Here is a 17364-nt window from a genome sequence, read left to right as displayed (position 1 = left end):
CGTTACCAGATTACAAATATACGAAAATTTGACAAATGTTTTGCAGAATACTCAATTTTTAATTATTATTCATTACTTCTCAAATAGCTGTAACCACTAAATTGGTACCGGTAAAAATTTTGGTTATTTTATTCTGTACGAATACTTATCATAACAAGGTAAAACAAAAGCGACTCGAACGAAACAAGATTCATAAGTCTTCGGCTGCTCTGGTTTCGTCTGTCTGATCTGGTTCGGAATCTTTGAAGTCCGCTGTTTACTATTTGAAGATTACATATTATTTGACATTAATGTATGCGGCACTGTAGACATTGTGGTCAACTTGTCGCTCAAATTATCATTTGCAAATCTAGATAGAGTAGTCTTATGCATTCCTTTTCCTTTGAGAACTTGGGATGTTGCGTCTTGAATCTAATAAAAAAAATATACACATTTATCGATTTCTCCATAATATTTTAGTATAATATAACTTACTTTCACCGCTACATAGTCTCCGGGTTTGACTTGCTCTACTATATCGCCTCTTGCTAAGGACTCTTTTGGGAAAATGACTTTGATATTTCGGTCACAACGACCTGCTAATTGTTGGTTTGATCTTCTACTATCCTGTAGAATGTGGAGAATGTGAATCCCGTTAAAAATAAAATAAATTGGTGATAGCATCAACTTACTCCTTCAACGAGCACGAGCTGCGTTGATCCAATGAGTTGTTTGTTTATTCTATCTGCGCCTTGGCGAAAAGCGATGTTTAAACGTGCGACTCTTTCGTTTTTAATATCGAGAGGGACATCGTCTTGGAAACGACGGTGCGCTGGGGTTTTCTGCATGATGAGAAGATGCTTGCTATAATATTTGTAGTGCTTACATCGCAATAAACACTTTCCCTACCTCACGTGTACTGTAGGGAAATATGTAAGCAGTGCTGTATGAAACACGTTGAACAAGATCTAGCGTGTCCTCAAATTCTTCCTCTGTTTCACCACAAAACCCGCATATAAAATCAGAGCTTAATGCAACTTGGTGTCCGCAAATCGACTGGACTTTTTCCACCAGTGCGAAATATGCTTCACGGGTATAGTTTCGTCGCATCAAAGAAAGTATTCGATTGTTTCCCGATTGTGCTGGTAGGTGCAAGGATTTGCAAATATTTGGCCGCTCGTTGATGAGATGAAGGACTTCGTCTGGGAAATCCTATTCCGTAAAGTTCCATTATATTTGCATAAATACGCTTAATAGGAATAGGAAGTTTGAGTGATACCTTCGGATGGGGTGAGGTGAACCGTATACGAATTTCAGGATCTACTTGACTGACTCTGTCCAAAAGATCAGCAAAACGGCGACCCCCAGTTTTGGCTTTGTAAATGGTTTTGAAACCATCCGCGTTTACTGTTACTCTGTTTTTTTCCGGCTCAGCGTAATGGTTTGATTCTGAGGTATCTCTGTAGCTGTTGACATTCTGACCTAAGTAAAAATTTCTGTCACCTAAAACGTCATTGGAAAGCAGTAAAACTACCGAACCAAGTAAAGTTATTTCCTTGATTCCTTGATCTGATAAACAACGGACTTCATCGACGATAGAATCAATGGGTCTCGACCGCTCTCGTCCTCGTCTAAGGAAAATTGCTTATGAATATTTCGTCTTAAGAAAACACAGAAAATTTAAGCCTTTTGCGCTGCACAACATCATTCTTACGTAAATGGTACGATGCAGTATGAACACATGTTGTCACATCCTCTCATCACGGAGCTAAATAAATGCAAACGTTAGTGATTTAGTAATAAGCTAAAATTTGAAGTATGAAAAAACTACACACTGACACGTATGCAGATGGCGACTTTGGATTTAACCTAATTGGAACGATGTCTGCATAGGTTTCTTCAGCAGAAAGAATTACATCAATGGCAGCCTGGAGAATAAGTAAGTCATAAACTAACATAGAAACAAAAACTTAGATTTCAACACAACATACTTGGTGTGATGAGACATGGCTAAGCAAATATGGAAGCGATCTGTAGCTATCTGGGCCGACCACTATATCTACAACTTTGCCCTTTTCCAGTAAGTTATCTTTTAACCGCTCAGCCATACACCCTGACATATTAAAAACACATGAAGATGGTTTTAACATCAGAGATCAAGACCCCCATTACCTATTATTCCAACAGTTAAACTTTCTTTTCTTTTTTTTCTTTCTTGTTTCATGCCATTCAGTTGCCCTAATCGATGCCATATTTTATTTTCAGCACCCTCTCGGATGGCACATGTCATCAGAAAAATAATGTCAGCATTGTCACAAGAAGTTGCCTGGACATAATTGTGTTTTGCAAGTACAGAATGAACTATTTCAGTGTCATTCACATTCATCTGACAGCCGTAGACCTCAACAAATACTAACATCTTGGTTAAATGTTTTGCAGCTAATTTCAATATTAACAAATATAAGTTACCTTTTAAACCAAGTCCATCACGTGATTCTTCGTTAAGATAAGGATGTTTCTCGAACGAAATCTTTGTATCTTGTTTCTCTACAGAGTTTTTAGTACTGTTATAAATGAAATACTCAAGTCCAGGTCCTTTTTTAATATACTGGCGTAATGGTACGTCGGTGTGTTTCCCGTATGGGTGAGATCCATTGCAGATTCTTCTCAATTCCTTAAAATGTGTAACATCCACAAGACGTTTAAATTTACTCCAGGAAATATTCCTTAACAGTGCTTGCATTTCGCTGTATTTAATATCTATTTCAGTTTAAGATTTTTGAAGTTCAGGAGAAATGAAATCAGAATACAAATCCACACGTCGTCTGCGTAACAATGTCGCCAAAAAAAACTTTGCGCAATCCGCAAAAAAAAAAATAATTCTTTTTAAAAGCTATGAAGCATTATAGATTCAGCGATAAAAATAAGGTTCGAAAGAAATTTTGAACTCTGAGCTACTCTAATTAGTAATGGTAATTTGTGATAAGATTACCAAAGCTGGGCAGGCAACAGTGGTTTTCCTCTGGACTTGTTTTCGACTTTCATCATCTTTTGTGTTTACATGTACATGTGAGTTAGGTGTTGTTTTGTGGGGGAGGTTCTGGTCGTCTAAAGTTTCGGAGCGGTTAGATTTTAAAAGACAGTTGAAACATTCTTTGAGTTCAGCTAAGATATTTGAGCAGTTGAATTTGAATAACGACAGTTAGACATCACACCGTTCAAAATGCGCGGTAGGGTCTATTTCACGTTCCTTGCCCTTGTTTTGGTTTCTTCGTCAGTTTTCTCAGTGGTAGCACTGAGCAAAAGCAATCACAAATTCCTGGAAAAAATTGTGTCACGGGCTGACGAAACGGTGAAAAGTATTGAGTCAGTTTTCCATAAGAAAATAGTTAATGATTCAAATACTGCACAACCAAAACAATGGGCAGTACTTGTAGCTGGCTCTAATGGCTATTACAACTACAGACATCAGGTATATGCATTTTCCTTTGACATTTTAATCTGAAACTGTTGGTACTATTTTAGTTTATGTTGATAGGCGGATATTTGCCATGCCTACCAAGTTTTACGTCGCCATGGAATTCCTGCTGATAATATCATTACACTTATGTATGATGATATTGCGAATAGCACAGAGTAATGAAAAACTAATTATGAGTAAAAGAAAAATAGCATGTAAATTGTGTTATTTTCATGGCTTTAGGAATCCTACTAAAGGTATAATTATCAATGAACCAAATGGAGAAAATGTGTATGAAGGAGTACGCAAAGATTATGTTGGGAAAGTAAGTAGAGCTACAGTTTGGATTTCACTTTTATTATTCTGAGTACGTACAATAAAATCTTAATACTAGGATGTTACACCAGAAACATTTCTCAAAGTGATCTCTGGAGATATCAGAGGTCTTAGAGGTGTAGGATCAGGAAGAGTATTGTTAAGGTATTGTTTACTTGAAAAGAAGTATGAACTTAAATACATCTTGTATTTAAATGTTTAGTGGCCCATCTGACCACATTTTCATCAACTTTGTGGATCATGGTGCACCAGGTTTGTTGGCGTTCCCCAACGGGGAGTTACACGCGCGAACGTTTCTAGATACACTGCTGGATATGTACCACAGAAAACAGTTCGCTAAACTGGTCTTGTACATTGAGGCTTGTGAATCGGGGTCCATGTTTGAAGATTTGCTTTCCGATAACCTAAACAGTTCGTCATAATAATTTCTCTTACATTCTTTATGAATTAAAATCTAATTATTTTTGCATGAAGTTTTTGTCACGACAGCTGCCAATGCTCATGAACACTCCTTTGCCTGTTACTTTGACTCGAACCGTGACACTTACCTCGGCGATGTTTACAGCGTTATGTGGATGGAAGATTCGGAAAAGGAAGATTTAACTAAAGAGACGCTCTTTCGGCAATTTTCCATTGTTCGAAAAGAAACAAACACATCACACGTTCAGGTAAGAATTTCATGCGAATTGGATTGAAGACCGTCGGCCATCTTTGTACTCTATGTTACTTGTAGGAGTATGGTGATTTATCAATTGGTAAAATGAAAGTCGGCGAATTCCAAGGTAAAGCCAAGTCACCAGTGGCCTCCAATGGCCGGACGTGGGTATCTCCTTTGTTAGATGCTGTTCCCAGCGGTGACGTCCCGTTAGCGATTTTGCGCCACAAATTGCAGAGGAGTAATTCCAGCCCAGAGTCCGCAAACATTCAACGAAAACTTCGTAGAATTGAAAAGGTTATTATTTTTTTTCTTTTTTTTTTTCACTTTTCTATTTGCTTTTCTTTTATCTGTTAAGTGAAAAAGGTAAATCGGATTAAGTAAAGACGATATTTCCTTGTTTCCACAGAAACGCCAACACTTGAAAGATACCTTAAGGAAAATCGTTTTGAAGGCCACTGAAGATGAGGCTAAAACAGAGTTCATCCTTAACGGTCGACTGAAGCTAACCAACTTTTCCTGCTACGAAGAGCTTGTCCATGCATTCTCTCAGCGTTGTTTCCACCTGCCCAAGGTAACTTGAATGCTTGATTTTAACGACCACAGCGACTCGTGTGAGCCACAAAATTTACATATTCCATCTTATTTATCCTTGAGAATGAGTATGCATATCGCCACCTGTTCGTGTTGGTGAATATGTGCCAGTCATCGATTCCAAAGGAGGTCATTATCCGCGCCATGGACGAAGTTTGCCAACCTCGCAAATACACTGGAATCATCTAAATAGAGAAAACATTCCAATAAGCTTTCTTCCATTTTACATTTTTATGATGTATTTTCTACATTTTACTTGTTGTCTCACTGCAAAGTGCAAAATTGCATTTTTTGGCTTACCTATTCCAAAGTTGATATTCTCCGAAATCTGATTGCACACGTTATGTATTCTACGTGCACATGTACCAAATTATGTAAGCGAGTAAACAAGTTGCATTATATTTCTATGGTTTGCCTCGTTTTAATTGCGTGATGCAACGTGTCCACTTTCACTTCCTTATGTGACGTTCCGCGCACGGGAAAGTGGGTGGGGAAATGGCCTTAGGCCAGACGGCACCAGCTAAGGTATGAGGAGACCCCAAAGAGGTGAGAGAAAACCAGAGAAAGAGAGAGTATGCCGTCAGGTACGTATAAACAATTGTGGGGTCTGTCATTCACACCCGACAGAGAAAGTCTCGCGCCACAACGTCCTCGTGTTTTGAAGGAATCAGCCGTGAAATAGTCCTGTTCCCACTGATTTCCCCCCTTTTTTTTTTCAAAAACAGCCGTGGGTAGTTCATCATGTTGTTTCGTTTAGTGATGTTGATATTCACCCTCATGGTGATCCAAGGAACAGCGAAACAGCCACGATCGATACCCAAGTACACGGATTGGCGATTACCTCGTTGGGTACTACCACGACATTACAAACTGCGGCTATTGCCATTTATCGAAGAAGGTAATTTCACTATCGATGGACAAGTAGACATCCTTTTAGAATGCATGGAACCAACGACGATGATTGTGCTTCACATGGCCGAAATTCGAATCGCCAAGGACGAAGGTCTTCAGGTAATTTCGTGATTTCGCTTTGCAATAAAAAACATTTTCGGTTGATTACGAACGTTTAACAGGTTTACGATCTGGTCGAATCCAGACGAGTTCCTATCCAGTCTTACATCGAAGACAAGACTCGGCAACTGTTGGTTATTGGAACCAAAAACGAAACGCTCCAAGTGGGGAAATATTACAAACTTTCGATTCGGTTCGTTAGTCAATTGAACGACAAATTAAACGGATTCTACAGAGCGTCCTACACTGAAAATGGGATCAATAAGTAATTATAGTCGTCTGTCATCCCATAACAAATGATTAATTTCATTACAATTACCAGGTATATTGCTACCACGCAATTTTCTCCGACAGATGCTAGGAGAGCATTCCCTTGTTTCGACGAACCGGGAATGAAAGCTGTTTTTCAAATAACACTTGGCCGTCAAAAATTTCGGATAGCTCACTCCAACATGCCTTTGAAGCGAACATACCAAAAGTACAAATAGAAAAATTACCTGAAAATGAATTTTTTTTTTTAAATACCACATTTTAGTGAGGATTTACCGGATTATGTGTGGGACGAGTATGAAACAACTTTGCCCATGTCCACCTATATTTTGGCCTTCATCGTTTCGGAATTTGAAGGTCTTGACTCGCCTGAAATCGACCTCCAAGATCGCACCAAGTTTCGCACTTGGACTAGGCCTTCAGCTGGGAAACAAACCGAGTATAGATTATTGGGGATTAATTAAGAGATTATTGAGCCTCAAGTATTTAATCTCTGTTGCAGATACGCTCGAATCTTAGGCCCTAGAGTATTGAGATACTTCGAAAATTACTTCAACATAAGTTTCCCGTTACCCAAAATTGATATGTTCGCCATACCTGATTTTGCTGTTAGTGCCATGGAGAACTGGGGTCTTATCACCTACAGGTCAGTGTCTTATATTTAACCAGTTTTCTTGTGGTCAGCCTTGAGTGTCTATTTTAGCGTGGCACACTTTTGTGATCCGTGTTCCAGGCATTTTTCATTTCTATTTATGCCCGTCTCGCTATGCAAATCAGCAAAGGCATTAATTTCTTGACGCAATTTTCCTACTCCGTAGCTAGAAACAATTACCTGAATAAGAAAACATGAGAATGATTTTTTTCAACTCTGAATAAATATTCAGAGTTGATAATAATTAGATTATTTTTTTTTTAAATAGAGAAACAGCTTTGTTACACGACCCGTTAAGGTCTTCCGCTGCCGACAAACAAAAATTATCTTCCGTTCTAACTCACGAAATAGTCCACCAATGGTTTGGCAATCTCGTTACCATGGAATTTTGGAGCGATCTTTGGCTGAAAGAAGGTTTTGCCAACTATTTGATGTACGTCGGACTAGACGTGGTAGGTGATGTCTCAGTTGAAGATTTCACCTGAGCTGACATAAAAATGTTCATTTTCAGGTGGAACCAAGTTTGCAAATGGGTCAACAGTTCACCGTCCAGGAAACGCAAAAGGTTTTTGCAGTAGACTCTCTCTTGTCGTCGCATGCCATGTCAATGCCAGTGAAAAAGAGAAACGAAATCAACGGACTCTTTGATTCAATTCCCTATGCTAAAGGTAAAAACAAGTGACAGTTAAAAAAAAATAAATAAATAAATACTTTTGGTTAAATCTGAATGTACCGTTCTGTACCAGGTCCTGCTGTCATTCGAATGTTTGCTGGTTTTCTGGGTCACAAGAAATTCCAACAAGGTCTCACTTCCTACCTGAATAATAAGTACACACACATATGAAGATGTTTAATTATTTTAATATTTATTTACCTTTAATTGCGGTTGAAAATGAAAGGAAATATCAGAGCGCTGTGGATGATGACTTGTGGAAGGCGATGAGCAACCAGTCCATCGATGCACTTGAACTTCCAGCAGATATTAAAACGATAATGACCAGCTGGTCTCTTCAAACCGGTTATCCAATCGTTACGGTTAGGAGAAACTACGACTTGCAAACGGCTATCGTGACGCAGGTGATTAGCAAAATTCAAAACCTTAAAACAAACAATTTAAAAATTTTCTTTTTTCTTCATTTAAACAGGAAAGATTCTATTTACTTTCGTCTCGAAATTCATCAGAGTTCCCTCTATGGTGGATCCCCCTGACATACACCCCCGATTTCAATACAACTTACCAGGCCTGGATACTGGGCACGGAAGATGGAATTGAACTTGAACTGCCCTCTGCTCCCACTGATTGGATCATTTTCAATATCGATCAAATCGGTTAGCATCTTTCTTTAATAATCAACAGACCTCACGAATTAATTACTAATTACCATATAGGTTATTATCGTGTCAACTACGATGAAATTAACTGGAAACTAATAACCGAGCAATTACTTAAAGACCACCGTGCCATTTCTACGTTTAGTCGTTCGCAGTTGCTCGACGATAGTTTGAATGTCGCACGTGCGGGTTCGCTTCCGTATTACGTGGCTTTCGAATTGAGCCGCTATCTACGATCAGAAAGAGATTATGCGCCATGGGCATCAGCTTTTAGAAGCTTCGACTACTTAGATAGAATGCTGTACCAAACGCCCAGCAAGGACAAATTACGAGTATGACCTTTTTCGATCTATAATTTTCGCATTTAACTAGCTCGTAACCTCGTTTTCAAAAAAAAGGAATACGTCAAATGGCTACTACTTCCTGCGTACGAGCAAATCGGTTTCGACGAAAGAAAAGGCGATTCCCATTTGCTGATATCGAATCGCAATCAATTGATTTCATGGGCTTGCCGATTGGGTGTTGCCGAATGTGTCAATAACGCCACAGCTCTTTACAAGTCTTGGATGGCGCAACCTGACAATAACAAGTTATACGATTCAGCTTATCTTGTAGGATGTTTTATCCTTTTATAACCGTCGATCTCTTGTACTCAGCTGGGTCAAGCCGAATTATAAACGAGTCGTTGCCTGCGCTGCAATCGCCAACAGCGGTGACGAAGAATGGGATTTCGCCTTGGAGCGCTATCTATCGACAGATTTGTCCAGCGAAAAAGAAATGCTGCTTTACGCGTTAAGCTGTTCCAGCAGCCCGGAAGCGTTAAACACGTACACATACTTTCTTAAAAAAATTCTTGTGACATGTTTTGAACTTACCTTAATGGAGTGGTCATTTGTTTTGTTATCAGGTTACTTGAATGGGCCTTGGATGCCAATTCGGGTATCCGTCGCCAAGACTCACCAACTGTTTTTGCCTCCGTATCTGCAAATCCAATCGGATCTTCAATGGTTTTTGATTTTGTGCTATTTCATTGGGATAAAATGGTTAAAGAGTAAGTTACCAATATTCTTTTTCACATTTGAGGTCTTTCATTCCGTGGGTTGTAATTCAACAGGTTTCCTAGTCTGGCCGTTCTCGGACGTCTAGTAGACACGATATCGCAAACACTGGACACCGAGACGCATCTGGAGAACGTAAGTGTGATTGATTATATTGTATTAAATTAAGGTAATTACCCAAACAATGTGTTTTGTTGCAGTTGGTGACGTTAAGCGAAGGAGGCAAAGGCGATTTAGGTACTTCAACGCGGGCTGTCCAGCAAGCACTTGAGAGAACCCGTATAAATCTGGAATGGAAGAAACGGCGCTTTCAAACTGTTACAAAATTGCTGGATTCTTGGTCTCGTATGCAAACTTTCAGCAAAATGTAAACACCAGTCCCGAACGAAAGTTAAAAGTGTTGATATAGAGCGTGAACATTTACCAATGATGAAAAATTGCCTCGATTCCTGACGGAATACTCTTTTTATACCTCCATGAACATCTGAGAAAAAAAAAGGTTAATCGCTTTAAATTGAATTAAGCTCAAACTTTTCGCTTCCATGTAATCACCCTCCCCAAAAATTTACTATTATACGTATACTGTATGAATTTTGAGCTATTTCACCTTATGTATCGTAATATTTGTTAAAAATCAATATATACCTCTTAAACTTTCCTCAAGTTCGTTTCACGATGGCAACAAATCAACCTAACTTTTTAAAGAGATAAGTTGGTATGCGTTTTCTTCCAATGACAAGGCTGCTGTAGAAATTGTAGTACGTAAAGTAAATTAGGTCGTCGAAAAGTGCTGAAGGGCGTACTGAATTAACATGGTATCCGCATCAATTCAATCCTTATTGGGAAGTGAAAGACAAATTATCCTTGAGTTTAACGACGTGTTTAAAAAGGCAAGTTTTTAAATAACCGTAAAGGATATATTCGGACAGATGAAACAGGTTTAAGCAAATGGGAATTGCCAAACCTAAAATATAGGAAGTAAAATGAAAATGAACTGTAAAGTTTACAATATTAGGTTTCACCTTCAAACAAATACCGGAAGCAACCGGAACTGGAAGAACCCCTTGTTTACAGTCGACGGATAAAAATAGAAAAAATTCTACAGTTAAATAAAATAATTAACTAATAGCACCACATTACCATACCAAACATCCAGCGAGCCGGAGGAGTACATTGGTATGTTAGGATGAGAGGCAAAAAAACGTACTTACTGTGTAATTTTGATTTAGATTGCTGCTGGCATTGTGACAACAAAGTGACCGTGTTTAGTCGCTGGTTGTTAACTTATAGCAGCAATAGTATTTGTTAAAGGTCGGGTGACGCAACTGGTAGACGTGATAGGAAACCCCCATGAAAGCGTATGCTGCGATCGAACACAATAGACGGCATCACTTTATACTTCCTTAGTTTTAGAACTGTACAAACAAAAATCGAGTTGTTTACCTTCATGTTTACACAACAGGGCGCAGAGTTGCCTCCCCCTTCTTAGGGTATCGATTTACTTCAATTTGGGAATTCCTGCAGCGCTTCCAAGTGAACCCAAGAGTTCCATCTAGGTGTCTGTTTCTGCACGGACATTTGAACGTGGAATCGTCTTCCAAGGAACGTCAATTAAGTTTCATTTTCGTCAGCTTCAGTTGAACATATTCCAGTGAATGTCATGGGATCTATGTAACTTAGTTCGTGAGAAACAGAATAAAAGTTGTTAATTTAAATTGTAGTTTAAGAAAGATTTCGCATTCTCTGTTCCACGACTCTAAAATTATACAGTTGCAGAAAATAGGCAAGGGCATAGTTGAATGTATAAAACGCGTGAGCATTTTTGGGGATGAGTGGGATGTAAAAAAAAAAAACAACAAAAAAAGTTCACAATTGAATATAACATGTTAGCGTTTTTCAAGCATATAAAGTTATCAATGATTGTCATTTGAAAAAAAAAAAAAAAGATAAGATAGGCAAATAGTTGGAGGATTTCAGATTGGTCTCTAACGGTTGCTAAATGAAGAGATAAGATTGTGCTAAGCTTTGAACAGAACAGCCGTGGAAATTCGTAAGGGATCTTACGATATCTGTTTTACCGTGCCTTGCTTGGTTGTGCGTAACGGTTGTAATGTGAATTCTTTTACCAAAGTGTATAGCTAAAAAGAAACGACATTCTGTGTAAAAATATTGGTTCTGAATAGTTATTATGCTTGCAAACGGCTCGTGGATGGAGTTAATACGTAATTGGTTCTTTCCTATGAAAGTCGATTATAACAGGAATGAAGTTTTGGGAGCTGGCGCTTCTGCTCAAGTTTTCGCAGGCACTTATAATGGAAAAAAAGTTGCTGTTAAGAGAATTATGAAAACTGGGGGTAGCAATTTGAACGAAGCTGATCGGAAAAAGGAAGAGGAAACCATGAAAAAGCTGGATCATCCTAACGTTCTTCAACTCTTCGACGTTCACGATGACGTCGATTTCAAGTACCGATTGCTCATTAAAATCATTTAACGCAGTTTTGACTTATTTGTTCCTGTTCGTTTAAGGTATCTGATTTTGGAATTGTGCGTCGGTACACTGCACGATTACGTCAATGGAACCTATAATGGCGGAATGCCTTCCGAGATCGACGGAATGATACAAATGGCTAGCGGATTGAAATACATTCATTCCAAGCATTTTGTCCATCGAGATATCAAACCAGCCAACGTATTGATTTCTAGTTCGTTAGTTCTGAAAATTTCGGATTTTGGATTCAGCCGGGCAGTTACAGCAACTTCCGGAACTTTTTCTATGTCCAGCGGGCCCAAAGGTACACGAGCCTATTACTCCCCTGAATTCCTTTCGTTCGAAGAGAAAACCAAAGAACAAAAAGAGCAAATCCGCGTTAACGTCTCGATCGATGTTTTTTCACTGGGATGTCTCTATTTCAATTACCTTACAAAAGGCGGTCATCCGTTTGCCGATGGTGGGATTCCCAATGAAGATCTCACTCCTGCTAATATTCATAAAGGCGAAAAGATCCTCAATGGCGAGAAAGGTAATCAAACCTGAAAGAATTGTGAAAAAATAACAAATAAAAACAGTGCAGTTGAATGAAATTTTTCTTTTTAGGTTTACCTGAGAATCATTATGCATACGTCTTTATTGACGGGATGACTGAAAAAGTTCCGGATAATCGTTGGAAATTAGACCGAGTTCTAAACACTCTATATGACGTTAAAAGAACAGCATAAATTCAATGATAAACACATTTTTAAAATGCGGATTGCTAGAAGAGCTAGAAGACTGGAAGCCAACAGGACATCCGCATCGCAATACACGAAATGACAGTACATTTAAATGTTGTTTATATTGCAGTTTATATGATTACGTGTGTGTGGGCTATAAGGCGTTCTTGCTTTCAACAAAGTACAGTCAAATCAAAGTTGTGTTAAAATCTTGCTCGGGAAATACTCGCTTAAATATTGGAAATCAAAATACCAAGCAGTTAAGTTAATTCATTTGTGCTTGGAGACAAATAGATAAAGAAGCTTTCACGTCACTAGGTGAATGTGATATCGCACACCAATTAAACGTTCTCTATTACAATTTTCTGTTGCACAATCTTTTATCGCAGTTGGTATACAAATCCATTGCATCTAATCAAATTACCCAACAATGAGATCATTCCATATTTTTACATGGTAAGATAAGACGCTACTGGCTGCATGAAATCGTGGAACAACATGTAGGGTAAACTCGAATTCTATCAGGTGTTAGAACTATCAATAGCTCAACTCAATCCAAGATAGTTCAGCCATTGTTAAGCAAACGGTGCATTTTATTTCATACTACAACAATGTCCGTGGCAAGCGAGTCCGAAACGTCCGTTCCACAAGATGCGAAATTTTTGGGTAAAGGAGCTTACGGTATTGTTTACGAAGGAACATGGAATGGAAAGAAAGTGGCCATCAAGCGGATTGACAAGATAGAATTCTCCGATTCAAACAGTTCAGCTGCCGATCCAACCAACGCACAACGACAAAGGGAGGAAGACAACATGAAAAATTTGGACCATTCCAACGTTCTCACACTTCTTCACGTCGAAATCGATAAGCATTTCAAGTAATTTGAACTTCATTTAATAAACTACAGAAAACAGAATAATATTATCATGGATAAGGTATTTTTATCTCGAGCTGTGCGAAGGCACGATTGGAGATTACATCAGAAGAAATTACACTGGTCCTATGCCACCACCTGAAGCTGATTCCCTGTATCAAATGGCCGCTGGATTGGCTTACATTCACTCAAAGGGCCTGGTGCATCGAGACATTAAAGACGACAACATTTTGATATACAAATCGCCTACTGAAGGAGAAACGTGGCTCAAGATTTCTGACTTTGGCTTTTCGAAGCCAACGACGGCCAGTGGCAGCTACTCAATGAAAAGTGGCGTCAAAGGTACACGACTCTACCTATCACCTGAGCTTCTCATGTTAGAATTAGAGCAAGAGAATGACGGTATAAAACCTCATCAAAAGAGCAACAGATCGTCCGACATCTTTGCTCTGGGTTGTGTCTTTTTCAGCTATTTGAATAAAGGAAAACATCCGTTCGAGGATTTTAGGGGATTTTTTCATATTCCGGTGAACGTTATGGAAGGAAAGTACAACGTTAAGGGTAAGATAATACATTCGATTTTGTTTTAAAGCTATATACGGATTTATTTTTATTCGTAGGGATCACAGATCCACTTTTCCAACACATCGTTGAGGGAATGATTGCTGCTGACCCACTTAAACGTTTAGGTCTTGACGCAGTCAAATTAAAGCTAAAGCCTCGTTTAACTGAAGTATATCAAGAAGCAGAAAACATTGAAAATTGATTTGGTAAACAAGTACAAGGGTAAATCTAGAAAAAAGCACTAAGGATTGCTACGTACGCATGTCTGTCAACAGAAATAGTTCAAATTACTTGCACCTTTGGATTGACCGTTACCAAATAACTTTAATGACGACGAAAGGTATTCGTGTCGACGAAACCTATAATCGTGTCCCATGTCTTGTTCTTTGATATTAAATAACATACTTTGCAGCCCTTTCTGATTAATACATTAATTCATGTACTTACGCCAAGCAAATTTCTCAGCGAATGTCGATCACCAGGCTCGATCCAGTTGTCTGAGTAATAGCAGCAAAGTGTTCTCTTTCTAGCAAACTGAAGTGGCTATGATGACACCATTACTTTGTAGTAAATGAAGCACACGGTTTACTTGAAAATTGTTAATTATGTTACTCAACAAATAGCCCGAATCCAAGAAATGTGATGTCCCATCTCAAAGCCATGCACTGTCTGCAATCAATTGTACCACAGCTCACGTGGCAACAGAAATGACCAATTTCTCGAACATTTTGGACTCGAGATCTTTCCTGATTCGTACCCTGCCCCTCGTTTTTCTTTTGTTTAAAAAGGGAAAGGATAGGGCTGCAAAAGAAAACGTGTAAGTCTTAATGTTCTTCAAAATCGTGGTGTGGGTCAACAATTTTATCTTTTTTTTGTTTTTTTAGCGTTCAAACCCTCTGGGAGGTAAAAAAGAAATAAATAGAAACAAAGGATGGGCGGCCATCTTAGATTTTTTGATCCCCCCTTCCCTGTTCTCCCACGTACAGAAATGTGCTGCTTCCCAGAACTGCCGAAACAGCAATATTAAAAATATATAAAGATCATTATTTTCGTAAATAGCTTCATCTTAGGATTTCTACCGGCACGTGTAATTATTTTATGTACAATGCCTGTGGCACACCTGTAAGAGTCCTCCAACTCAGTCTCATGTAATTTGATCGTAAATGCTAAGTTAAACGTCCAGCGAAGAAAATGTATCTCTACTATGGTTTAGCCGTAAATCACTACACACATAAAAAATACCTAACAAATACACTGATATGGAAGGCTGGACAAATCAGGTGTGAGTGAGTAGAACTGTAATTGACTGACACTCACGATACAATGGAAATCCATTAGAGTCTGTTCAACAGCTGGATGACGGAACTTTCTTTTCCATACCATCCCTTTTTCAGAATATTCGTTTTAGATTTTTTTTCATCCGATTTGCCATCGTTAAATCAATAACACAACTCGTTTGATCACGTGAAAATCGTTAAAAGCTTTCCGGATGGAAGAGCGTCGAGCATCTGGAACGTTTTTACGATGTGCATGGCATAGAAAAGAAGGCCGGACTTAGGCTATTTCTGTTTCTTTTTTTTTATTGCATATTGAACGCGTCCAGATCATGAACTACGTGCAGAAAACATCGATCGATAAGGGACGTTAGCTATTTGACACGTGAAAGTCTTTCTCGTCCCTGTCTCGTGCCAAATCCATCCGAATCCGATCTCCCATCCGCCCACGGATCGCGACACATTCAGCGTGCAGTGGAAGCCGTACGATCTATACTAAATAAAGTTGGTCTACAACCCTAAGTTTTAACTGAACTTCTATTTTTCCAACCAAAAATGAAACAACAAAATTATTTCGTGATACGATGCAAATTACCTTAAAAGTTAAGTTGTCATCGACCTCTATTCGACAGTCAAATGGTACACGTGCAGAACATGATCGTTTAATCAATTCCAGCTGTTGTCGCCCACTTGTATTTTACAAGTTAGAGTACTTCAACATTTGGAACTTTAAAAGCTAAAAATAAACATGAGGCACAGTCAAGGGAAGGTATAAAACAAAACAAAAAAATAAGCAATTTTCTTCACTTACCTGTTGCCAGGATCATTGCCCGGGATTGGGCGCACTTGCACGTGATGCTTCTTTTTCCGTTCCTTTCAGGACATCCGGCTGTTGTAGCCTGTTTTCCGCTTTATTGCCCCAAGATTGCTGCATTGTGCCTAACTACGCCACTAACTAATAAAAATAAACTGAAGTTCAGGTAGACGTTGAAAAAGCGCAAAACTCGACAACGGACAGTCACGACACGAGATTCAGAATCACGTGAAGGCATGGTTACCATGGTAATCAGGAACACGCCATTTAACGCACTACATAATTTACATTTCTAAGGATTTATATTTTTCTCCTCACCAATACTATTTAATATCTATAACTCTATTCAATTCACGACCCAACCATCGGAAGCTTCCTCAAATATTGGACGGGCCACAAAATGTCGTGTCGTGCGCATTTGTAAGTTTACCGACGTATTTCGTTCACACGTTCTACTGTTTCACATCCTTGTGTGCTCTTGAATATCTCTTTAAATCTTGGCTTTAACACGTGCCAAAGGAACACGAGGAAAAACGGGAATTGCGCAGCTATAACGCGAGGATGTTCAATCAGGTGTTGACACGCTGGCACTCCCGAACGTGACACTTCTACTGGTACTTCTGTTCCCTTTTATTGATCGATGGATGTGTTCCATCTCTCAATCCATCCGCCAACATAAGATGAGAGTAGTCAAAAAAGCTCTGTTGCTTCTTTTTGATTCAATATTTCATTTCCTCTGTCCGTTCTTTCATGACGCATCTACGTATATGTCGTGCGTGATCTCGTATTTATCACCTGACCAGCAGAACAGGAAGCTTTTAATACGCTCAACTGAAAGAAGCTTATACAATGTCATCATGCGTGAAATTTTTATTCGCTTCCTTTTTAATGCCTTGCAGTCAGGATGTAATAACATGCGATGTTGGATAAAGTTTGATCTTCTTTTCTCTGCAAAAGATTTGCGATTCCGTTGCGAATTCAATGAATGATTCAAGGAGGAAAAGGCTCGAGAGATTGAACCGCTACATCGTATTATTTAATCACATCATCCATTGCAAATCAACTCAAGTAGATCTGCTGTGTATGAAAGATGTTGTGAGTCGTAAAGGATGGAGCTTACATTTTATTGAGTTTTGTCTACTGTTGGTTAGTTCCCACTCGTTTGTCCCCACATTCAACATGGACACGAGATTCACGCGACACGTTTCCTCCTTGAACCCACTGCGTGGTATCGTGCAAACAACAAGATTTAAAAAAAAAAAAAAGTTTTCTTTTGAAAAC

General features: G+C 38.8%; 5 protein-coding genes and 1 long non-coding RNA gene across 6 annotated transcripts; 4 read left to right on the top strand and 2 right to left on the bottom strand.

The window, feature by feature from the left end:
- Positions 1-255: 255 nt before the first annotated feature.
- On the bottom strand, positions 256-2739 carry LOC130693270 (CDK5RAP1-like protein). Its single transcript, XM_057516395.2, has 11 exons — positions 2449-2739; positions 2152-2391; positions 1971-2092; positions 1819-1907; positions 1694-1747; positions 1519-1610; positions 1259-1461; positions 889-1191; positions 672-821; positions 475-606; positions 256-411 (listed from the first exon to the last, which is right to left on the bottom strand). Exons 1-11 carry the CDS (start codon positions 2720-2722, stop codon positions 271-273), a joined length of 1800 nt encoding a protein of 599 aa, XP_057372378.1. The 5' UTR covers positions 2723-2739; the 3' UTR covers positions 256-270.
- A 268-nt stretch (positions 2740-3007) lies between these two features.
- Positions 3008-5223, top strand: LOC130693280 (legumain-like). Its single transcript, XM_057516408.2, has 9 exons — positions 3008-3451; positions 3518-3615; positions 3683-3764; positions 3834-3919; positions 3978-4186; positions 4250-4443; positions 4509-4727; positions 4840-5004; positions 5088-5223. The coding sequence occupies exons 1-9, from the start codon at positions 3203-3205 to the stop codon at positions 5211-5213; spliced, it is 1428 nt and encodes a 475-aa protein (XP_057372391.1). The 5' UTR covers positions 3008-3202; the 3' UTR covers positions 5214-5223.
- LOC132087837 (uncharacterized) lies at positions 4812-5567 on the bottom strand. The gene is made up of 2 exons (XR_009420686.1): positions 5325-5567; positions 4812-5209 (listed from the first exon to the last, which is right to left on the bottom strand). It is a non-coding gene; the product is annotated as an uncharacterized LOC132087837 (long non-coding RNA).
- A 101-nt stretch (positions 5568-5668) lies between these two features.
- LOC130693262 (aminopeptidase N-like) lies at positions 5669-10004 on the top strand. Its single transcript, XM_057516387.2, has 16 exons — positions 5669-6035; positions 6098-6300; positions 6358-6513; positions 6571-6744; positions 6808-6951; positions 7226-7409; positions 7469-7625; positions 7704-7785; positions 7857-8034; positions 8103-8286; positions 8347-8621; positions 8688-8878; positions 8946-9116; positions 9197-9340; positions 9404-9482; positions 9548-10004. Exons 1-16 carry the CDS (start codon positions 5766-5768, stop codon positions 9716-9718), a joined length of 2763 nt encoding a protein of 920 aa, XP_057372370.1. The 5' UTR covers positions 5669-5765; the 3' UTR covers positions 9719-10004.
- Positions 10005-11443: 1439 nt separating this feature from the next.
- LOC130693299 (serine/threonine-protein kinase/endoribonuclease ire-1-like) lies at positions 11444-12664 on the top strand. The gene is made up of 3 exons (XM_057516429.2): positions 11444-11810; positions 11874-12367; positions 12442-12664. The coding sequence occupies exons 1-3, from the start codon at positions 11536-11538 to the stop codon at positions 12561-12563; spliced, it is 891 nt and encodes a 296-aa protein (XP_057372412.1). The 5' UTR covers positions 11444-11535; the 3' UTR covers positions 12564-12664.
- Positions 12665-13135: 471 nt separating this feature from the next.
- On the top strand, positions 13136-14326 carry LOC130693179 (serine/threonine-protein kinase/endoribonuclease ire-1-like). The gene is made up of 3 exons (XM_057516302.2): positions 13136-13434; positions 13493-13992; positions 14052-14326. The coding sequence occupies exons 1-3, from the start codon at positions 13169-13171 to the stop codon at positions 14195-14197; spliced, it is 912 nt and encodes a 303-aa protein (XP_057372285.1). The 5' UTR covers positions 13136-13168; the 3' UTR covers positions 14198-14326.
- Positions 14327-17364: the final 3038 nt, after the last annotated feature.

The sequence above is a fragment of the Daphnia carinata genome, chromosome 3 (genome assembly GCF_022539665.2).
Source record: "Daphnia carinata strain CSIRO-1 chromosome 3, CSIRO_AGI_Dcar_HiC_V3, whole genome shotgun sequence".
In the NCBI taxonomy this organism is placed as follows: Eukaryota; Metazoa; Arthropoda; class Branchiopoda; order Diplostraca; family Daphniidae; genus Daphnia; species Daphnia carinata.
The sequence above is the reverse complement of the archived record's forward strand: the minus strand, read 5'-3'. Positions and strand labels throughout refer to the sequence as shown.